The sequence below is a fragment of the Oncorhynchus mykiss genome, chromosome 7 (genome assembly GCF_057628025.1).
Source record: "Oncorhynchus mykiss isolate SJ-2025 chromosome 7, ASM5762802v1, whole genome shotgun sequence".
NCBI lineage: Eukaryota > Metazoa > Chordata > Actinopteri > Salmoniformes > Salmonidae > Oncorhynchus > Oncorhynchus mykiss.
The window spans coordinates 59,642,682-59,665,527 of NC_143028.1; the positions used below are offsets into that span (position 1 = coordinate 59,642,682).

The window sequence follows — 22,846 nt, forward strand, 5'->3', positions numbered from 1 at the left end:
GGGTTCTTAATGTTTAATACACTCACTGTAAATGCTAAATAAGTTCAATTGTAATTGTGTCGCCAGTCACTCAGTAATGTCTTCCGTCCATCCACAGTGCATTCAGAAAGTATTCAGACCCCTTGACTTTTTTCACATTTTGTTACATTACAGCCTTATTCTAAAATGGGCTAAATAGTTTTTCCCCCCTCATCAATCTACACACAATACCCCATAAATGACAAAGCAAAAACTGTTTTCTATTTATTAAAAATAAGAAACTGAGATAACACATTTACATAAATATTCAGACCCTTTACTCAGTACTTTCTTGAAGCACCTTTGGCAGCGATTACAGCCTTGAGTCTTCTTAGGTATGACGCTACAAGCTTGGCACACCCATATTTGGTGAGTTTCTCCCATTCTTCTCTGCATATCCTCTCAAGCTCTGTCAGGTTGGATGTGGGAGCATCGCTGCACAGCTATTTTCAGGTCTCCCCAGAGATGTTAAATCGGGTTCAAGTCCGGGCTCTGGCTGGGCCACTCAAGGACATTCAGAGACTTGTCCCAAAGCCACTCCTACATTGTCTTGGCTGTGTACTTCGGGTCATTGTCCTGTTGGAAGGTATACGTTTGCCCCAGTCTAAGGTCCCGAGCAGGTTTTCATCAAGGATCTCTCTGTACTTTACTCCGTTCACTTTCCCTCGATCCTGACTAGTCTCCTAGTCTCTGCCGCTGAAAAACATCCCCACAGCATGATGCTGCCACCTCCATGCTTCACCGTAGGTGCCAGGTTTCCTCCAGACGTGAAGCTTGGCATTCAGGCCAAAGAGTTCAATCTTGGTTTCATCAGACCAGAGAACCTTGTTTTTCATGGTCTGAGTCTAGGTACCTTTTGGCAAACTCCATGCAGACTGTCATGTGCCTTTTACCGAGGAGTGGCTTCCGTCTGGTCACTCTAACATAAAGGCCTGATTGGTGGAGTGCTGCAGATATTGTTGTCCTTCTGGAAGCTTCTCCCATCTCCACAGAGGAACTCTGGAGCTCTGTCAGAGTGACCATTGGATTCTTGGTCACCTCCCTGACCAAGGCCCTTCTCCCCCGATTGCTCAGTTTGGCCAGGCAGCCAGCTAGCTCTATGAAGTGTCTTGGTGGTTCCAATCTTCTTCCATTTAAGAATACCGAATGCCACTGTGTTCTTGGGGACATTCAATGATGCATAAATGTGTTGATACTCTTCCCCAGATCTGTGCCTCGACACAATCTTGTCTTGGAAATCTATGGCCAATTCCTTCGACCTCATGGCTTGTTTTTTTGCTCTGACATGCACTGTCAACTGTGGGACCTTATATAGACTGGCATGTGCCTTTCCAAATCATGTCCAATCAATTGATTTTACCACAGGTAGACTCCAATCAATTTGTAGAAATCTCAAGGATGATCAATGGAAACAGGATGCACCTGAGCTCAATTTTGAGTCTCATAGCAAAAGCTCTGAATACTTATGTAAATATGTTTTTTTTTTTTATATATATATACATTTGCAAACATGTTTTCATTTAGTCATTATATGGTATTGTGTTTAGATCATGGGGAAAACATTGAATGTAATCAATTTGAGTATACAGCTGTAACAAAATGTGGAAAAGGTCAAGGGGTCTGAATACTTTCCGAATATACTGTTGGTTACTTACTGTACGTGCGCATATTTCACGCAGCTGTAGTTCTTTACCGTAGTAACAGAAAAAAACGATCAACCCAGCCACTCCGCACTTGAGTAGATTATCTGATCTAGTAATTAACACGTCTTTATATAAAAATACTATCAACAGTGGATGCTACCCTAAGTGAAATATAAAATCATTGTAGTTTATTCTACTCTTACCGGGAAAGGTTCCGGCTGATTCGTACTTTGGTCTTTTCTCGCCCTTCGAAGCTGGCCTGTCACGATCACTGCAGATGTTTCCTGTGTCAATGCACACAGGGTGGGGATTTCCAGAATGGGCGTGAAGCGGTGTAGGCTAGTCTACAATCGGCTACAAAAACAAATGCACTATGGGCAAAACTCCAATGTAGAGGATCTGAATTCCTTAATTCAGGGAAGGGGTTGCCTTTTCTTGTTTGATTACGTCGGTGCAGATGTTGCGTTTGGGAAGGGCGGACGAGGTGGTTTTCCACAGCTCGTGAAGGCTTTTCCTGCGCAGACGAGGGCGGAGTTTAGAATGTAGTGCTTACTGTAGCCTACCAGTGGAGAGTTCTGTGCTGCTACAATGTAACCTAATTTAGCATGTGTAAAAGTAAGCACTGCTACAATGTAACAATTTGAACATCAACACTTCTGGACCCGTCTACGGCGTAGTAGACGTCTACGGCGTCCACTCCTGTTTATTTCCTACAACATATAATTAATTATTCTACATCCCCAATATTTTTATCTACATAGAAAGGTAAAAGGACTGGACAAAAGCTATGCAACACAACATTTAGAAGTCTGGGAGAAGAATAATCATTGCATCAATTCTAAATGCTCAATCCTAGGTTAATGCTTAATCCAAGGTAAAGGTGACCTATGCAGCAACTTGGTCAAACGTTTCGGGTAGCCTTCCACAAGCTTCCCACAATAAGTTGGGTGAATTTTCCTGACAGAGCAGGTGTAACGGAGTCAGGTTTGTAGGCATAGTTCTCTATTTTTGTTTCATTAGACCAGAGACCATTTCTCCAAAAAGTACGATCTTTGTCCCCATGTGCAGTTGCAAATTGTAGTCTGGCTTTTTTATGGCGGTTTTGGAGCAGTGGCCTCTTCCTTGCTGAGCCGCCTTTCAGGTTATGTCTATATAGGACTCGTTTTACTGTGGATACAGATACTTTTGTACCCGTTTACTCCAGCATCTTCACAAGGTCGTTTGCTGTTGCTCTGGGATTGAATTGCACTTTTGCGCACCAAAGTACGTTCATCTCTAGGAGACAGAACGCGTCTCCTTCCTGAGCAGTATGACGGCTGCTTGGTCCCATGGTGTTTATACTTACGTACTATTGTTTGTACAGACAAACGTGGTACATTCAGGCGTTTGGAAATTCCTTGGATTTCCCCATGATGTCAAGCAAAGAGGCACTGGGTTTGAAGGTAGACCTTGAAATATATCCACAGGTACACCTCCAATTGACTCAAATTATGTCAATTAGCCTATCAGAAGTTTCTAAACCCATGACATAATATTCAGGAAATGTTTAAACTGTTGAAAGGCACAGTCAAATTAGTTTATGTAAACTTCTGACCCACTGGAATTGTGATACAGTGAATTATAAGTGAAATAATGTGTAAACAATTGTTGGAAAAATTACTTGTGTCATGCACAAAGTAGATGTCTTAATGACTTGCCAAAACTATAGTTTGTTAACAAGAAATTTGTGGAGTGGTTGAAAAACGAGTTTTAATGACTCCAACTTAAGTGTATGTAAACTTCCGACTTCAACTGTATGTGTCAACATTCCATCTTCAAAATGACCATTCTATGGATTACATTTCAATGAAATCCCCCAAATCATGGTATTTATTTGTTCTAGCTTTGTGAGGAATCACCCAATATATACATAGTTTTATCATTTTGTTATACTATCCCTTTTAAAAATCTTTATATTAACTTCGTTGAACAATAGCATTTGTCTCTGAATCATTTTCAATGCTTTGCATGCTTTGTTAGTTTTATTCCCTGTTCCAACCTCAGACCCTCTCTCTCTCCAGGTGCAGGCTCCAAAACAATCCCATGGGCTCACAGCCCACATAGGAACTCCCTACAGACACATCTGTGGTCACTGTGAGAAGAGGGTTAGGGGAGGGAGAGAGAGAGCATAAATCGAGAGATGGGAGAGAGTGAGATAGTCTCAGACTAAATAATAATAGCTGTTCAGACAAAACAATCTGTCATCTGAGATTCCTAGCTCCTGCAGTGATCATATAAATATTATTGCTAATAATTCTACTACTAATATAAAATAGGACAGGAGCTGTCAATTCACTAACAAAACAGACCTAGTAATAATTTCCAACATGAACAGTTTAGTTATTTTATTTATTTATTTATTTTTTATTTTTTTCAGGTAACCGTAACACATTTCGATACTCTCTTCACTTTTATCTCTGTCTGTCAACAATCCCTAATGGGAAACCTACAGATTAAGTATTTTTGGTGGCTGGGACAGATGCCCGCAGCGTGAAAAGACAGGGGGCTTGTCTGCGAGGACTGCAAGTTCCCGCACAGGCATGTCACCTGACTGTCTAAGGGGAGTATTAATGGGTGAGGGAGCGGCCGACCTGTGATCCCCTGGCTCTTCGCCCAGTGCCTCAGGCCCCATGTGACTTGCTGGGGTTCCGTCTTTTGTCATGCGACCCCATTGACCATCAGGGTTCTGAGTAGGTGCTGGCTCAGCAATCCGAAAGTTAACCCTGTTACGACGGTACAGTGATCCATTCACGTCGACCGGAGCGTGGTTTCACTTTCTGTACACAGGATCAGAGTCTCCAGAGGCCCGTTTGGTCCACTGTCCCTTTAAAATGTAGGTACAAAAACATTGATTTCAAAGTTTAACAAACCATACAACTCTATGCACAGTGACTACTTTGAACAATTTACACAGTAAATAAACAAAAACATTTACTGGAAAAACTGCAGATGCAAAGTTTGATAAACATTTTATCTGCACAGTTCTTCCTGGAAATGTGTTTTTGTACAATTTTCAGTGGAAATTGTTAAAAGTGGTCCTTATGCACAGAGTTGTATGGTTTGTTAAACTTTGACATCGATGGTTTTTGTATTGTATACATTTTAAAATGAAACATCTGAATCACAGCGTAAAGTCTTTACCATGGGATTGCCCACTTGCCTGAGAGAGAAGTGAGCAAAGCATTTAGGGACTGGTAATTGTTTAAGAACATTTATATGGCATTGTATTTTATACCTACCTCCTATTTTTCATATGCACGGCTGTTGGCAAAGTCTTGACTGCTTGCAAATTTTTCTTGGGCGTCCACCTGGCCAGTGAAGAATGGGCCCTGCAAAAAAACACAAAAAAAAAAGTTTCAGAAGAATGAACTACAATACTGCAACTTGTAAAGGCCTTAAAAAAAATCGTAACACCAGACACATTAATTTCGGCACCCAAAATCAGTGAAATAACATTTTTATTAAAGATGTTCATTCACTTTTCAAAAAGCCGGATATTCCTTCCCATTCCAGATACATTATTTTATTTTGAAATGAATGTATTAGAGGTTAATCACTTCCGGGTCAAATTTGGTGGCGTTGTTGTTTTCATGTTTCTGTTATTTGTCATCAGCTTTACGTTATCTGGTAGATTTATCGTGGCATTTCATGTGTTGTACTTTTGGATATCTCACTACCAAACACCCCGATTCGATATTGATTATCAGCAAAAGTAGGCAAAAGTTTGTAAACTCAATAACAATCACTGCTGCTAACAAGTTAATAGCTAGCTAACGTTACCAGCTAGGTAGCTATGTCACCAAGCAGTTGTTGACATAGTTCGCTAGCTACCAAGCTAATCCAATTAGCCAATCAGCTAATGTCGGCCAGCTACCAAACATTTAAGGTAGCAAGATTTTTTCAAAAGAGGACATGTAAAACACGAGTTTGGTTGTAACGTTAGCTAATTTGCTAAATTAGCTATGTCACATAGCTAGATAACTACTGTAACAAGTAGGCCTAGCAACGTTGTTAGATATCTAGCCAGCTAACTATCTTGAATAATGCGTGTAACAGAACAGCTTATAGCTAACGTTAGGTTATAATGTACTAACTCAACTATAATGGACCTTTGAAATGTCTACAATTTCATTTCAGGTTTTGATTCACTGACACTCCCTACTTTTCAGCTGTTCGGCGGTCCCTGTGTTCCCTCCTAAAGCTTTGGAATGGGCAGTCATTTCCGCAGTTACATCTGGGACCCGGTCCTCATTTTGTCTCAGATTGTGTTGATGCAATGCATCTACTACAGCTTCCTGGGTTTGTGGCTGGCTGTTGTGGACAGTCTTGTACAAACCAACAGATCACTGGACCAGATCTTCAGTTATGAGGTGAGTCTTTGTGAAATGTTTCCTACATTTTCCTAATTTTTGTCTGTTGAGTTGACAGTAGACTGATTCACAACATGGCTCTGTGCTTGCAGGTTCTTGGATTTGCAACAATGCAGGGCAGACTCTCAATGATGGCGTTCATCTTGAACTCACTTACCTGGTAAGTTAATGGGCCGACTTTGAGTGCTGCATGTTCCCTCAACACTTTGGTATGAAGAAGTCTAGTCATATACCATTGATGAAAGGCTGGTTTGTTATGAGGTCAATAATCTTTGATGCTTTATAGTAAATGACAATCTTAACGTTTGGTAAACTTAGCCTAACTACAAGCTATGAATCAAAAACTATCATAACATTTACACACACACGTCAGTTGAATGACCAACCTGTTTTGTGGCATGTTGTCTTTCATCGTATATCTGTCTTGCTGTTTCGTCAGTGCCCTGGGCCTGTTGTTCTTTATCCGCCGAGGGAAGCAGTGTCTGGACTTCACTATCACCGTGCACTTCTTCCACATGATGGGCTGTTGGCTCTACAATGCCCACCTCCCGGCGGCCCTGTCCTGGTGGCTGGTCAACGTGGCCTGCATGGCTCTGATGGCCGTGATTGGAGAGTACCTATGCATGCGGACTGAGCTCAGGGCCATCCCAGTAAACAGTGGACCTAAGTCTAACCTTTGACTGCTGACCACCTGACCTGACCCCACTCTTTGACTCTGGCTCATTCCCTGTGAACTGTTCACTGACAGTATTCTGACCAGTATGATGTAGGGTATGACATTTGTGCCCAAAGACTTGGTGGGACTGGGATGTCAGCTGCTATAACGCAGTAGTTGGATCTAGAGACAGAGATGCTCCAAGTTGGAACATTGCACACCTCTCAATAGATTCAAGGACTTGGAAATTAACTTAAATGGTGCTGGTTGCTGTATTTATTTGTAAACATGTACGACCTGTCTAACAGTGAATGCTAACTTTTTCCTCGACCCACTAAGATATCACTTGCTTTGAGACAGTTCGAAGCAGAGTTTAGTTTAGCTTAATGGTTTCATGATTTGATTAAATAATGATGATATCACATGATTGTGGCAAAATGATTGTCATGCACATGCTTTCGGTTATGTCCTTTCCAGTTGAGAAAAATAAAAACGACAACAAACTAGTCATACATGTAAACAACAGATCACCACATATGGAATTATATTTTATTCCTAATTATAGTTTGTGAGCTTGAGGGGTGAAAGGAATCAGCAATGCTCATTCATACGTCAACATTATGAAGTTAACATGACAACGCTATAGGAGCAGCAAGTATCTGATAATCATCGCTTAGAATGATCATAGTGTTGTGTGTGTACAAGATGTGATGCTGTGGAGAGCAGATGGCTCCTCTGGGGATGGTCTGTCAGCCACCAGCTGTGTTCTGACAAGATGCTGTCACTGTGTGTGTGCCTGACTGTGTGCTCGATGGTGCAGTGACTGCCATCTATGGTCAAATTATATGTAAACCTATTTTAGGAAGCATGCTTAGTACTCCTGGTTCTCTGCTGATTTTCAATGCACTTTCTCTTTCCTTCTCATATCCTATTATTTGTCAAAATGATTTTCAGACTATGTCTGGACCTTACACATTTTTATATCATTCTGAACTTTGTGTGAGATCACAGAGGTTTTACTTGAATTGCGGTAGAAATCTGGACTATGCAGTGAGATCTTTCTACACCTCACCTGTTAATGTTTTTTCCGCTGGCATTGCTGCTGTGGTTTTTATATAACTAAGGTATTGAACTCTTGATAATAAGTGGGACCATTTAGTGTCTTAAGACCAAATATTTTTATTTTGGTTTATAGTCACCACAAAGAGTGCTTCTCTTCACATTACATATTTGACTCATACAGTGGGGCAAAAAAAGTATTTAGTCAGCCACCAATTGTGCAAGTTCTCCACCTTATAAAGATGAGAGGCCTGTAATCTTCATCATAGGTACACTTCAACTATGACAGACAAAATGAGAAAAAAAATCCAGAAAATCACATTGTAGGATTTTTTATGAATTTATTTGCAAATTATGGTGGAAAATAAGTATTTGGTCACCTACAAACAAGCAAGATTTCTGTCTCTCACAGACCTGTAACAACTTCTTTAAGAGGCTCCTCTGTCCTCCACTCATTACCTGTATTAATGGCACCTGTTTGAACTTGTTATCAGTATAAAATACACCTGTCCACAACCTCAAACAGTCACACTCCAAACTCCTCTATGGCCAAGACCAAAGAGCTGTCAAAGGACACCAGAAACAAAATTGTAGACCTGCACCAGGCTGGGAAGACTGAATCTGCAATAGGTAAGCAGCTTGGTTTGAAGAAATCAACAGTGGGAGCAATTATTAGGAAATGGAAGACATACAAGACCACTGATAATCTCCCTCGATCTGGGGCTCCACGCAAGATCTCACCCCGTGGGGTCAAAATGATCACAAGAACGGTGAGCAAAAATCCCAGAACCACACGGGGGGGCCTAGTGAATGACCTGCAGAGAGCTGGGGCCAAAGTGACAAAGCTTACCATCAGTAACACACTATGCCGCCAGGGACTCAAATCCTGCAGTGCCAGACGTGTCCCCCTGCTTAAGCCAGTACATGTCCAGGCCCGTCTGAAGTTTGCTAGAGAGCATTTGGATGATCCAGAAGAAGATTGGGAGAATGTCATATGGTCAGATGAAACCAAAATATAACTTTTTGGTAAAAACTCAACTTGTCGTGTTTGGAGGACAAAGAATGCTGAGTTGCTTCCAAAGAACACCATACCTACTGTGAAGCATGGGGGTGGAAACATCATGCTTTGGGGCTGTTTTTCTGCAAAGGGACCAGGACGACTGATCCGTGTAAAGGAAAGAATGAATGGGGCCATGTATCGTGAGATTTTTAGTGAAAACCTCCTTCCATCAGCAAGGGCATTGAAGATGAAACGTGGCTGGGTCTTTCAGCATGACTATTATCCCAAACACACCGCCCGGGCAACAAAGGAGTGGCTTCGTAAGAAGCATTTCAAGGTCCTGGAGTGGCCTAGCCAGTCTCCAGATCTCAACCCCATAGAAAATCTTTGGAGGGAGTTGAAAGTCCGTGTTGCCCAGCAACAGCCCCAAAACATCACTGCTCTAGAGGAGATCTGCATGGAGGAATGGGCCAAAATACCAGCAACAGTGTGTGAAAACCTTGTGAAGACTTACAGAAAACGTTTGACCTCTGTCATTGCCAACAAAGGGTATATAACAAAGTATTGAGATAAACTTTTGTTATTGACTAAATACTTATTTTCCACCATAATTTGCAAATAAATTCATTAAAAATCCTACAATGTGATTTTCTGGATTTTTTTCCTTCTCATTTTGCCTGTCATAGTTGAAGTGTACCTATGATGAAAATTACAGGCCTCTCATCTTTTTAAGTGAGAGAACTTGCACAATTGGTGGCTGACTAAATACTTTTTTGCCCCACTGTATGTGACCTTAACATATACTCTGAGATTATCTGGGATGGTTTTTCTCTGATTTTAAACCACAAGTCCTGTTTTTTCAGGACTTGCGGTTGAATGAAATCATAATTGCCTGCAGTATAGTAGATGCATTTGCTCTCGGTGTGGGAATAATCTATTCGACTAGACTAGATGATAAGCACTCAGGAAAGTCATGGATAAGCTAATTTTCTTGGATTTTGTAAGGTTTCTCTGTAAGGAAGTGCAATGCTGTAGTTTCCACTTATTGCATCACTGGATCCATGTTAAGATTATTTGTCTTCCATCAATAAAATAGATCTGAATATTCAGTCATTCATTACTTGTCATCAGATTTCTATCCACCAGAGCATTACTAGACAGTGCAGGAAGAAGTTACTTACTGCAACATGCAATACAGACCTACTTTCTTATTAAGTGCATTATCATTGGCACAGACGAAGTGATCGTGTGCATTGTAATGTGGGATATTGTGGGTGATAAACTGGACTGTAGAAATGTCAGCGACGGAGGAGGCAACATAATGAGAGGCTTACACCACCACCACACATGGATGTTAGCCTTCCATGGGGAGTCCTGGGGGCCCTGAGCCCTGCTGCACCCTCTGCCACTCCCCCCACTCCCTCTCTGCATTCTCTGTGGCCAGGTTGGGGAGAACAGATGGTAGCCCACTAACAAGCGGCTGACTGCCAGCTGGGCTGTTCCATACTGGATCCAGTCCTGATTATTAGCACCTTGCCACGAGGACGACTAAAAAAGAAACCATGGTGCAGGGGAGGGACATCATATCAACAATAAGTGTCTCGTGCCTAGAATCTATCCTCTATAACTGTGATAGAGCATATACTGAGTAGGAGCAAGTATAATCTTGATCTAGCAGATCCCTCTGTGGTCATGCAGGTATAAACAGAATAATATGTCATATTTTCAAACTTGATACTTTATTATTTCAAACGCATTACTTTGCAATACAATACTTAATACAATACTTAATGTACTCTGTAGTTTGTATCGCTGAAAAACCACAAACATTTTGAATTCCTAGTGTTTCCTGATGTAGGCCTATTTTTCCATGCAGTAATTCTTTCAATAATCAGTCATACATAATGATATGCTTAGTGTTTATGATATCTCCCTTTAAAAATGTGATATTGCTCATGCTTTCGTTAGCTGCCGATCTCACAGAAAAGGAAAGTAGTTGGTCCCTCAAGTGTTTCCCATACATATTGCTCATGCTTTGTGAATAGCACAACTCTGTTAAAAAAATAAAAAAATGTGGACTCTTGCCACCAGGCACACAGATTGGGTGACAGAATGCTACCACAATCAGGAGCACAGACTAGGTGTGGAGGACAACCAGTACAAACATGCTGATAGAGGATATAGGATGTCTCTTGGGAATGTATTTTCAACTGAATATCTAACCTAATATCTAGACACAACCATGCAGAGAGAGATCCATTCATACTATAGGTACTGTTGGGAGGGTACAAAAGAAAACAAGAAGACTGTCCTATGTTGGCTGAAGCAGTGTGAATATTTGACATGCTCTCTCTGGGTCAAATCCTAATTTGAGATACATGGATGTGGATGTAGCTTTAGTTTAGGCGTAAATCATGCATTCTTATCAATGAGAGATTTGCACAAAAATCTTAGTACTAAGGCCCCGATTCCAACCCAAGTTAAGCGTGCGTAAATGGAAGGTAATTACCGTTTTATGCTCTTTTCTCTTTACATATTATGACCTTGAATTTAAGCTTGAGAATAGCATGATATTCACCTGCTATTCGTTTGAGGTGGAATACATTAAGGTGTGGTGGAGTTGTGTCTACGGACACATCATATTTTGACCTTGATTTAATTCCCCTCATAATTCCGCCATTTTAAACTTGCAGGGAAACCATGAATAAGGTCAAGCTAGCCTGACAGTTCCAAGTGGAAAAAGCATGTGCTTTCTTTTTTTCTAATTTAAATAACAGCATTCTCCATGCACTGTAATTGATATATTGATAAGAGCTATTAATAAGAGCTAGGTAAATGAGTATTCCATTTGGAGAATTGTAAATAAACATGGCAGTTGTTTTAGATAATATTTTCTTATGATCCCTGGAGACAAATGTGACACCAGGCATAAAGAAGCAAACTGAAAATCATATCAACATGACATGTATTGCCGCCCCTTTAACACAGTGAAATAGAAAACAAAAATTGCTGTGTCATTATTCAGAATTGTAATTGTGTGCCCTCATAATTTGCATTGATGAAATTTGTAGGCTTCTGTAGGGCTGAACCTGCCAAGTTGATGTATGCTCTTTAGAATGTTTTGATTATATGCCCAGGATTTTCTCCTTTTTATTTTACAATTTGTATCACTTTTAATATTAGCCACTATCTCGAGCCACCGTCAGTAATACCCACACATTTATTGTTTCATAATTTCATTCCATTCCGTTTACCTTTCTTTCCTCTGTCATGTCCTTGTAAATTGTTCCTGAGTGTTGCTAGCATTAGTGGATCATATTCGGCTAACGTTGTGCAATAAGTTGGGACATATGTAGCCTATTTGAATCATTATGGAACTAAGAACACACGACTGGACTGTTGTCATACAGTTCCATGATTAGTGGGAATTAGAGTAGATTTATAGGATTATTGTTCAACCTCTTGTACTCTTTTTTTTCCACCTTCCAATATTTTATGGATTGAACTTGAATATGCCAGCTTTCAGTTTGACTCGAACCACTGTATTTTTTATTCATCAGTATATTTTGTGTGTAAAGCTTCTCCAAACCGTAATTCGTTTTAATTCATATATACTTTCCTACCCCAAAAATGTGCCTAAATAATCTACAAGATCAGAGTATTTTTAAATCTACCAGTTGGTGCTGAAACAGAGACGAATATGCATAGATGGCTTTCTTTCATTAATCCCTATATTCTGACCCTGTTCTCTCTATGTATTCTATTAAGTCTGTCGACTATATTCTAACTATATTTGTCTTTGGACACTGTGTTAAAAACCTCCAAACGAGCTTCAATGCCATACAACACTCCTTCCGTGGCCTCCAACTGCTCTTAAATACTAGTAAAACGAAATGCATGCTCTTCAACCGATCGCTGCCCGTACCGGCCTGCCCGACTAGCATCACTACTCTGTACGGTTCTGACTTAGAATATGTGGACAACTATACATACCTAGGTGTCTGGCTAGACTGTAAAGTCTCCTTCCAGACTCACATTAAGCATCTCCAATCCAAAGTTAAATCTAGAATCGGCTTCCTATTTCGCAACAAAGCCTCCTTCACTCAAGCTGCCAAACATACCCTAGTAAAACTGACTATCCTACCGATCCTTGACTTCGGCGATGTAATTTACAAAATAGCCTCCAACACTCTACTCAGCAAATTGGATGCAGTCTATCACAGTGCCATCCTTTTTGTCACCAAAGCCCCATATACTACCCACCACAGCGACCTGTATGCTCTCGTTGGCTGGTCCTCGCTACATATTTGTCGCCAAACCCACTGGCTCTAGGTCATCTACAAGTCTTTACTAGGTAAAGCTCCACCTTATCTCAGCTCACTGGTCACCATAGCAACACCCACCTGTAGCAAACGCTCCAGCAGGTATATTCCACTGGTCATCCCCAAAGCCAACACCTCCTTTGGCTGCCTTTCCTTACAGTTCTCTGCTGCCAATGACTGGAACGAATTGAAAAAATCACTGAAGTTGGAGACTTATATCTCCCTCACTAACTTTAAGCTTCAGCTGTTAGAGCAGCTTACCAATCGCTGCAGTTGTACATAGCCCATCTTAAATAGCCCATCCAACCAACTACCTACCTCATCCCCATATTTGTTTTTCTGCTCTTTTGCACACCAGTATTTCTACTTGCACATTCTCATCCGCACTATTTATTTCCTTGCCTCCTTACTTAATTTGCACACACTGTATACAGATTTTTCTATTGTGTTATTGACTGTACGTTTGTTTATCCCATGTGTAACTCCATGTGTTGTTTTTGTCGCTCTGCTTTGCTTTATCTTGGCCAGGTTGCAGTTGTAAATGAGAACTTGTTCTCAACTGGCCTATGGTTAAAATAAAGGTGAAATTAAAAAAATTCAGTTACACTGTATTTAAAGGGATGGCTTAAGATAAATGTACTGAAAATACCATTGAATGAAAACTCATCTAGAAAATATGGTGGCCAGCAAGTGGGAGGGTTTTACATTTATTCAGAGTGCGCAAGGTAGCCACACCTGCAGAGCGCATTACACAACTGTGTGTAGGATAGGAATAAATTCCTAAGTCAGGATTCACCCCTCATTGCCTATTCAGTCAGAGTAGTAACGGAGAAGCTATACAATAACACCACATGTTGCTATAAAACTACAAATTACATAGATTTTATATTTATATTTACTCAGTTTGATGTAATATTACAACTGTTGACAAAATCAAATATTGTAATGCATTGAGACATTAGCCCTAACAATGCAGGGTGGTGCCATAGGATAATCCTATGACTTAAGTCCTATATATTTTAGCTTCCATAATAAAGTGAATATTTGTGGCATTACCTCATCTTTATTTCTACTCAGTATGCTGTGCGTTTTCTATAAGGGTGAATGTGCTTGGAAGTGAACTGTGTACAATTGTATATAGTTGTGGAGTCAATGATATAAAATGAATTAACAGCCAAAAACTATGACTTCCATACAAGACACAGGTTCATAAAACAACGCTGAACATTCTCACATAACCAGGGATAATTTTCAGGTACAATAACTAGTTGGCAAGAGAGAAACTAACTAGACTGTTGTCCTTCATCCACAATTACTAACAATAATTTTTTACAATATTTTCAGCTAAGAGCATTACCTGACTTTAACAGCACCTACTGTCTAACAGGATGACCAAAGAAACGGTTTAACAGAGCAAAAATATAGAAAATACCTTTTTGGTGTCATTATAGCAGCCATGCAACTCCAACCATTTGGGGTTGGTGTGTATGGGTCAAAAGGTCGTTGTTTATAAAGAATTCACCTGATTGTCAACAAAACCGACCAATTGCTTTTTTTCATAGGCGTATACTGTAGTAGGTAATTTCATTACAATTGCTTGGGTCTTGGGTATGTATGTTTATCCAGACTCCTAGATATCGTTGACATTAACATCTAAGGCCCTGATAACATAACCCTATAATTACTTAGTGCCAAAGACATCTATGGTGACATCTATGGTAACCCAGAGCCATAAGTATCCATTAATCTCTCCATAGACATAAATGGCTCTGTGACATCATAGCCTTCTGATTACCCAGTACTATAGATATCAATGGTGTCTCCATGGAGACATGGCTATGTGTGCTAACCTAATCTTCAATCCATATCCCCTCTCTACTCACTGATCGTCTCGCTACTCACCCCACCTCGGGGAATGTGAGAGCGCATGGTGGTGGAAGCGAGGAGGAGGAGAGAGGCATCCCTCACCTATGTGGGGGGCCAGATGGGCCCTCCCAGGATCAACAAGCCCAGGAACAGCAGGGGTAGAGGCGAGCGCAGGCTTGGGGCCGAGCTAGGGCTGCACAGGTCGAAGAGGCTGCCCTGGAAGCGGATCTTCCTGGAGTCTTCTCTTAGCGTCTCCCAGATGGAGCCCACCTCCTCCTGACACCCGGACAGTGCCGTCAGGGCACACGTGTGGAACGCCTCCCAGTGGCTAGGGATGAAAGATCAATCAATGAATCAGTCAAATATATTTTATATTTTAAGCCCTTTTTACATCAGCAGTTGTCTCAAAGTGCTTTTACAAGAGGGTCTTCCACAAATCCACTACCTGTTTCATATTTGACATGAAAACATGCCATTGGTTTTCAATCTATTGGATTGAAGATTGTCATTGATTTGATTTATCTGGCACTTTAATCGCCTCACATGCCATGCTTCAAAGCTCACCTGTAACACATATGGCCAAAGGTGTGTTTTACAGGAGTATTTTTGGTTTATTATTGTTTTTTATACTACTGTCCAGTGAAACTGTAACAGTTTTTATTCTAGCGTTTTGCAAGATCAACCCACCTTTATTTTGTAGTCACAGAAATTAGATTCAAAAAAAGAGCTGATGCTGCACAGGGAACTTCTTTCACCCGGGGAAGGCAAGGCCTGCGTAAGCTTTAGACAATAATATGTTTTACTATGTATAGGAATGCACTCAGTAACAATAAAAAAAAATAGAAGATGGCCTCTGAGTTTCATTACTGCTGCAGCAAAGTCGTACATTCTTCAGTACAGTGGCTCAGTGTTTCAGCACCATTCACTTGTGCTATCTTCCTCAGAGGTTGCAGCATCTCTCTCTTCTCTCCACTGTTCTTACGCAAGGTACACACCTTACTGGATTTCGATATTAGATCTTATATGCACAAGCAGAAGGAGACTGCTTAAAAAAACACAGACACTGTTTTATACGTTCTGCCTACAGTCGTAAGAGTAATCAGGTCCCATGAGATCCCGGTGCACTGCAAACACAGATGCAGAGGATGTAGAGGATGCTGTACGTTGCACACACACACATGCACACAGACACACACACCCCTCTCACCTACACACAGCTTCCACTCCCATCTCGCTGGTCACATTCTCCTGGTAGTTATCCATGCTCTCCCCCAGCTCCAGAACACAGTCAGAGAAGTCCCTGTAAATATTCTCACACTTCACATCTGCCGCTGAGACTCTTGCCACAGCCAGGGACACTGCAAAACACACACAGAGAGAAAAACATATCCAAATGCATTAAGGAAAGAAAGGCCATTATATTGCCTGTTGTGAAAAAAATAATACTGTATCCATATGGTACATATCCTGCTTGTTCATTTTTACCATAGGTTTTATTGTACAATTCAGGAATTGCTCTTACAGAGGCCAAATATAATTGTTTTATGTCATGATAGAATAGCAATAGGCTCTCATCTTTATTTAGATCAGTGGACGCTGGTGAGAGGAGCTGTAGGATGACGGGCTCATTGTAATAGCAGGAATGCAGTGAATGAAATGGAGTCAAACATGTGGTTTCCATATGTTTGATGTGTTTGATACCGTTCCATTAATTCCATTCCAGCCATTACATTGAGCCCGTTCTCTTATAGCTCCTCCCACCAGCCTCCACTGATCCAGACCTTTATCCATCTCCCTGTTTGAAGAGAAGTGTCTTCTGAAACAAATGGGAGGATGCCAGAAGTAGGTCACCCTCCTTCTTTGTTGTTCTTGGAGTTAAAATGGAGGAAACAGAGACATAACAGCTCTCAGCATCCCTCCCAGGAAGTTTGGCTAATGTTTTTCTTCCAGTCTTTCAAAATGGCCTTTCAATGTAGTTTTAATGACGAGATTGCATTAGAGATATTTGTCCTCCTGTGATTTAGAGATGCTTCAAAGGGTGGATGATGCCATCAGCAGATATGTCCGTTGCCAATAGATATAATCAGCATAGGCTACCTGTGAGAATGGTTCATGTCACAATTCTCTCCCATCTACCTCCTCCCTCCCACCTCCTTATTGATAATTTAGGCTCAGGGGTCAGGTGTCAGGGATAAGTTGTCCAAGGCCACTGTAATAGCCGCTGTCTGTTATATAAGCTTGAATGATTGATTTTAAAGCATAGAAAACATTGAAGTATATCAGGGCATGGGTTATATTGTGATTCTGAGAATAGAGCAACTGCCCCCAGATTTGGTTGCTTGCCTGGATCATTTGCAGTGTCCCACTGCACATTCAATCCAATGCCCCCTCCCCAAAAACAGTGGCTTGCAAAAGTATTCACCCCCCTTGGCATTTTTCCTATTTTGTTGCTTTACAAACTGGAAATAAAATAGATTTTTGGGGGGTTTGTATCATGTGATTTACACAACATGCAAAATATTGTTTTTATTGTGAATCAAACAAGAAATAAGACAAATAACTGAACTTGAGCATGCATAATTATTCACCCCCCCAAAAAAGTCAATACTTTGTAGAGCCACCTTTTGTAGCAATTACAGCTGCAAGTCTCTTGGGGTGTCTTTATAAGCTTGGCACGTCTAGCCACTGGGATTTTTGCCCATTCTTCAAGGCAAAACTGCTCCAGCTCCTTCAAGTTGGATGGGTTCCGCTGGTGTACAGCAATCTTTAAGTCATACCACAGATTCTCAATTGGATTGAGGTCTGGGCTTTGACTAGGCCATTCCAAGACATTTAAATGTTTACCCTTAAACCACTCAAGTGTTGCTTTATCTTTGGTCTCTTTGTTGTCCTCTCTGCCTCTCTATTAATGCCCTCATTGCTTGGTCCATCCGTTTTGGTGGGCTGTCCCCTCTTGGCAGGTTTTTTGTGGTGCCATTTTCTTTCCATTTTTTAATAATGGATTTAACGGTGCTCCGTGGGATGTTCAAAGTTTCAGATGTTTTTTTTAATCCAACCTTGATCTGTACTTCTCCACAACTTTGGAGAGCTCCTTGGTCTTCATGGTGATGCTTGCTTGGTGGTGCAGCTTGCTTAGTGGTGTTGCAGACTCTGGGGCCTTTCAGAACAGGTGTATATATAATGAGATCATGTGACAGATCATGTAACATTTAGATTGCACACAGGTGAACTTTATTTAACTAATTATGTGACTTCTGAATGTAATTGGTTGCACCAGATCTTATTTAGGGGCTTCATAGCAAAGTGGGTGAATACATATGCACACACCTCTTTTTTGTTTTTCTAGTCATTTTTTACATTTCACTTAACCAATTTGGACTATTTTGTGTATGTCCATTAAATGAAATCAATATAAAAATCTATTTAAATTACAGGTTGTAATCCAACAAAATAGGAATAATGCCAAGGGGGATGAATACTTTTGCAAGGCACTATATAATAATAATGATATTTAAAAATATATATTAGCTGTAATACTACTGGCCACCTAGCAATTTTATGACGTTGGCTTTAGCTAGCCTAGATAGGGCCCCAATCTCCCAACCTCATAAGCAGCATACCACCACGCTGCAACCCACTGCTGGCTTGCCACTGAAGCTAAGCAGGATTGGTCTTGGATGGGAGACCAGATGCTGCTGGAAGTGGTGTTAGAGGGCCAGTAGAGGGCACTATTTCCTCTGATATATATATATTTTTAAAGATCCCAATGCCCCAGGGCAGTGATTGGGGACATTGCCCTGTGTAGGTTGCTGTCTCTGGATGGGACATTAAACAGGTGTCCTGACTCTCTGTGGAAACTAAAATATCCAATGGCATTTATTGTAAGAATAGGGGTTTTAACCCTGGTGTCCTGGCTAAATTCCCAATCTGGCCCTCATACCATCATGGCCAACTAATCATCCCCAGCTTCCAATTGGATCATTCTGCTCCCCTGTAACTATTCTGAGGGTTGTTCCTGTAGATGATAAAACTTACCTGGTAAAATAAGGACAACATTAAATAGCTGCCATACCTGCTGGCAAGGTTGGTAGACTTCAGAAAAGCAAGCAATTACTGAATACAACTCACATTCCTTTCAATCATTTACCCAGTTTTTACCAGAGAAGCATATTTAGTTTCTTTAAAAAAAAAGAACCACCAGTCAGGAGGATACAGCTCAAGAGGTAAACTTAAATATGCAGAGACATTTACATATATATTTTTTGTACATAGAATTAAGCATAATGATTAAAAATGTTTCAGGTGTTTGAAAAATGCACAATTCTCCAACTTCAGGATGGGGCCTAGTCCCCCTCCAGACCACCCTCCAGCCATACTCAGTACTTTGTGACCCCAAACCAGCACAACATTGCAAGTCTATTTCTTGTCAAATATCATTCAAGCACTCCAAAATCTATCTGCACACACCTGAGTGACAATGCATTATTGATAAGCACTTAAAATATGAAAAAGGCTTGGCACTATCAAATAGTAGGCTACAACTCTATTCTCACTCTGCATGCAACATCTACATTTAGCCTACACCCTTAATTAATAAAATATTGCGTTTCATCCAATATATTATAAAAACAGAGCCAATACAGTGGTGTCGAAAAATAAATTAATTGAATATGACAAATTATTATTCTACAAATACATATGTATCTAGAACGGTTATTGAACCCGTCTTACCTAATGTAATACATGCACAAAATATTAGAATCTTCGCTGACGTAAATCCCATTCCCATATCAAACCCAGCGGAGGGTGCCTCTCGCCATCTGTGGGATCCAACAAAGTCGCTCATAAATTGAGAAAAAAATCAAAGCGAAGTAAGATGAATCGATCAAGATAAATTACTTATGACGTCCTATCTGGTTACCAGGAGGCGATTGACATTTGCAGTATCAGGTGCAGTTTATTCTCGATCCAAAACATGATAACGGTGACGTTACTTAACCTGCCCCTCGCGTGCGTGCTTCGTCTCAGAGCGCTTCTCTCACCTCATCAACGCTCTTCGCCAGAGATACGTTTAGTGCCATCCCATGTCTCTCATTTGCTGACAAACAAATAGCCCATTGGTACATATGGACAGTCTCCTCTCAGTCGGATCCCTTGTCAATCTGACATCAGTCATCTTTGGTTTCTCTGAGAATAATATTGAGCAAAATCAAAAGACCAAATAAAGTGCTTATTTCAGAGCGTCATAAATTGAGGCATGAAATCAAAACAAATGTATTTGTCACATGCTCCAAATACAACAGGTGTAGACTTTACCATGAAATGCTTACTTAAGAGCCCTTTCCCAACAATGCAGATTGAAAATGACAATTATTCAAAATAAAAAGGAAATAGAAACACAATAAAATAACAAGGATATATATATATATATATAATGGTACAAGGAGTACCGGTACTGAGTCAATGTGCTGGGGTACAAGGTAGTTGAGGTGACTGAGGTACCATGTACATGTAGGTAAAAGTGACTAGGCAATCAGGATAGATAATAAACAGAGTAGCTGCAGTGTGTGAAAGACTGTGTGGCGTAAATATGTGTGTGTGAGCATATGTAGTTTGTGTGTGTTGGAGTGTCAGCGCAGTATGTGTGAAAAAATTATAATTCATAATTCAACCAGTTACATTTATTGTAGTATGGTTTGGGAAAAAATTAAACCTGACTCTAAGAGCAAGTACCTTTTCAAATGCATTTGTATCATTCACATTTAACAATGTAACCTGGTAGCTGATGGCCTTTTCTTTTGAAATTCTCTTCACTGAGCCTTTCAAAGCATCTTTATGATATTCCAAAGTATGACACTGAAAAACCTGGTCCACATTAAGGAAAACTTTCCCTTGGAGGAACTTGGGAGACCCTTTTGGTCACTATCTCAATTCCTGACCGTGCAGACAGGGAGTCTGCCACTAAGGCACAGAATAAAATAGAACTAAAAGCTCAATATCATAATACTTCAGGAATTTAAGTATTTAAATACATTTGTAAAAGTAAAAAAAAGTTTGATTGAAATACTTGGTGTAGCATTATAGCTTTCTTTGGCAGGTCTAAAACTCCAAGTCTTCCCCATGTCTTTCATGGAGCTGGCATGGTGATTCAATTACTCAGTCTTTAGTCTCATATCAGTCCGTTAGTGTTTCAACCACACAGTGATAAAAAACAAGTTCCTTTATTAAACTAAATGTGGGCCAAATATGCACAATTATGACCATGTCCAACTAGAGTGGTGTCTAAATGGGACACATTCGTGACACCAGTGTCTTCAGTCCAAGAACCCTTGACATTGAGACATTTGGTGTATGCCTATGTAACAGCGGCAAAAAGCTCTTGGATAACTAACTAGGTCCACCCAGAGGTTGATGGTGTTGACGTTTGTGATGTCATGGGCCTTGAACATGGGCCTGGTGGACATTGATATGAAGACGGCCACATCATGGAATGGTTTACTGATCTACTCCCACCGCTCTCTTGGTGCGTTTCCTTGGGGAGGCTTTAGGGGATGCCGATGCCTTGCCTGTAAGAGAGAGCGAGACAAAGAGAGTAAGAGAGAGAGAGAAAGAGGGATGGCCAATACAGCCATTTGCGTTGATATTCATCTTTGTACAGACAAGATAAAAACAGAGGAGGCCTTTTCAAGTACACGTCCAAAAAAGTGGTTGTTATAAGCAGAGTTTGAATTTGTCTTCCTGCACTCAGGAAGAAAAGCTATGACAGAGTATTAAAGCCCATGACAAAGCTCAACTTACTCATGATGTTGAGGGTCTCTTGGGGAATCCAGCTTATGTCCACACCGTTCATCCCACCAGTGCCCGTCTCCACCTTCACAGGGAACCTCTTCCTCTGCACAAACATAGATGAAAGGTCATCACTTCATTCACCCTGGTGCTCATTTTTAACGTAACATTCAACACCTTATACAAAGATGTGGAGATATTTTAGACTATGACAATTTAGATTCATGAAACTCGTACCGTCCTAGACTCCAGCACCTGGTACATGCCAAAGACCGCCAAGACAACCAATCCAGTCAGGAAGATATACATGAATATTCTGGAGGAGAAACAAAGGAAAACATGTCATACTATAAAAATGAGTTAAAATAATTAAACAAATGTACCTAAAACATAAATTAAAATAACCAAATACTGGCATAAAAATAGAATTGATGTATGCAAAGAAATGCTTACGTCTCTCCATCCAGTCCCTCCTCCAGCTCAACGATAGTGACGGTCTGGTTGTAAATGGCCGTCTGGAAACCGTTGCCCTGCAGGACAGTCAAAACACAAGATCAGCGCCTCAGGACATACATTCCAATGAACTTCTGAACCTGGTCATGGTGATGTCTGAACACCTGGTCAACAACCCATATGAGCTGGGCATACTGAAGATGCAAAACATTACAATAATAAAAACAATCAATAAATCTAGTCTCACCTCACTGTCCTGGTAGTTGAGTAGGATAACCAGGCCGAAGGGACGACCAGCCATAGGCTGAGCAGGGATGAAGGAGTACTCAAAGGAGGCCTGCTTCTGGGGCTGGACCACAGTGCTTAGGGGCAAGGCTGTGAACTAGATACCAAAAAAATCTTGTCTACTTTTCTGGGACATTAAACAGGTGTCCTGACTCTCTGTGGAAACTAAAATATCCAATGGCATTTATTGTAAGAATAGGGGTTTTAACCCTGGTGTCCTGGCTAAATTCCCAATCTGGCCCTCATACCATCATGGCCAACTAATCATCCCCAGCTTCCAATTGGATCATTCTGCTCCCCTGTAACTATTCTGAGGGTTGTTCCTGTAGATGATAAAACTTACCTGGTAA

The 22,846-nt window shown here is 40.7% G+C and overlaps 4 protein-coding genes and 1 long non-coding RNA gene across 10 annotated transcripts in view; 1 reads left to right on the top strand and 4 right to left on the bottom strand.

The window, feature by feature from the left end:
• The window catches only part of LOC110528263 (inositol polyphosphate 1-phosphatase), a 19,645-nt gene extending 16,737 nt beyond the window's left edge, over window positions 1–2,908 (bottom strand). For 2 of the 4 annotated variants that reach the window (XM_090241522.1, XM_090241521.1), the window contains exon 1: window positions 1,865–2,191. The gene's annotated coding sequence lies outside the window, so the exon portion shown is untranslated. Of the gene's footprint in view, window positions 1–1,864 lie in introns of all 4 variants that reach the window. The other 2 variants (XM_021610177.3, XM_036983849.2) reach the window with 2 other exon arrangements.
• Window positions 2,909–4,035: 1,127 nt separating this feature from the next.
• Window positions 4,036–5,991, bottom strand: LOC110528264 (uncharacterized). 3 transcript variants are annotated; one of them, XR_016497363.1, is made up of 4 exons: window positions 5,863–5,991; window positions 4,940–5,029; window positions 4,842–4,860; window positions 4,036–4,524 (listed from the first exon to the last, which is right to left on the bottom strand). It is a non-coding gene; the product is annotated as an uncharacterized LOC110528264 (long non-coding RNA). The 3 variants fall into 3 exon arrangements; XR_016497365.1 differs by lacking the exon at window positions 5,863–5,991 and adding an exon at window positions 5,180–5,239; XR_016497364.1 differs by lacking the exon at window positions 4,842–4,860.
• On the top strand, window positions 5,262–7,242 carry sys1 (SYS1 homolog). The gene is given in 4 exon segments (NM_001160611.1): window positions 5,262–5,412; window positions 5,870–6,070; window positions 6,163–6,230; window positions 6,510–7,242. Coding segments are annotated over 3 exon segments (471 nt in total). The 5' UTR covers window positions 5,262–5,412; window positions 5,870–5,908; the 3' UTR covers window positions 6,751–7,242.
• Window positions 7,243–10,506: 3,264 nt separating this feature from the next.
• LOC110528265 (neuritin) lies at window positions 10,507–20,079 on the bottom strand. The gene is made up of 3 exons (XM_021610179.3): window positions 19,704–20,079; window positions 16,180–16,330; window positions 10,507–15,300 (listed from the first exon to the last, which is right to left on the bottom strand). The coding sequence occupies exons 1-3, from the start codon at window positions 19,816–19,818 to the stop codon at window positions 15,075–15,077; spliced, it is 492 nt and encodes a 163-aa protein (XP_021465854.2). The 5' UTR covers window positions 19,819–20,079; the 3' UTR covers window positions 10,507–15,074.
• Window positions 20,080–20,638: 559 nt separating this feature from the next.
• LOC149982620 (translocon-associated protein subunit alpha-like) lies at window positions 20,639–22,595 on the bottom strand. The gene is made up of 5 exons (XM_090241525.1): window positions 22,459–22,595; window positions 22,212–22,288; window positions 21,996–22,074; window positions 21,771–21,864; window positions 20,639–21,538 (listed from the first exon to the last, which is right to left on the bottom strand). The coding sequence occupies exons 1-5, from the start codon at window positions 22,510–22,512 to the stop codon at window positions 21,468–21,470; spliced, it is 375 nt and encodes a 124-aa protein (XP_090097651.1). The 5' UTR covers window positions 22,513–22,595; the 3' UTR covers window positions 20,639–21,467.
• Window positions 22,596–22,846: the final 251 nt, after the last annotated feature.

Bases quoted from the DNA above. Each gene is read 5' to 3' on its own strand.
- LOC110528265 (XM_021610179.3), bottom strand. From the start codon at position 19,818: ATGAGCGACTTTGTTGGATCCCACAGATGGCGAGAGGCACCCTCCGCT. The intron at 16,331-19,703 runs GTAAGACGGGTT...TGTGTTTTGCAG, and splicing joins TTGTGCATGTATTACATTAG to TGTCCCTGGCTGTGGCAAGA. The intron at 15,301-16,179 runs GTGAGAGGGGTG...TTTCATCCCTAG, and splicing joins GGAGTGGAAGCTGTGTGTAG to CCACTGGGAGGCGTTCCACA.
- LOC149982620 (XM_090241525.1), bottom strand. From the start codon at position 22,512: ATGGCTGGTCGTCCCTTCGGCCTGGTTATCCTACTCAACTACCAGGAC. The intron at 22,289-22,458 runs GTGAGACTAGAT...ACTGTCCTGCAG, and splicing joins TCAACTACCAGGACAGTGAG to GGCAACGGTTTCCAGACGGC. The intron at 21,539-21,770 runs GTAAGTTGAGCT...TCTCTCTTACAG, and splicing joins AGAGACCCTCAACATCATGA to GCAAGGCATCGGCATCCCCT.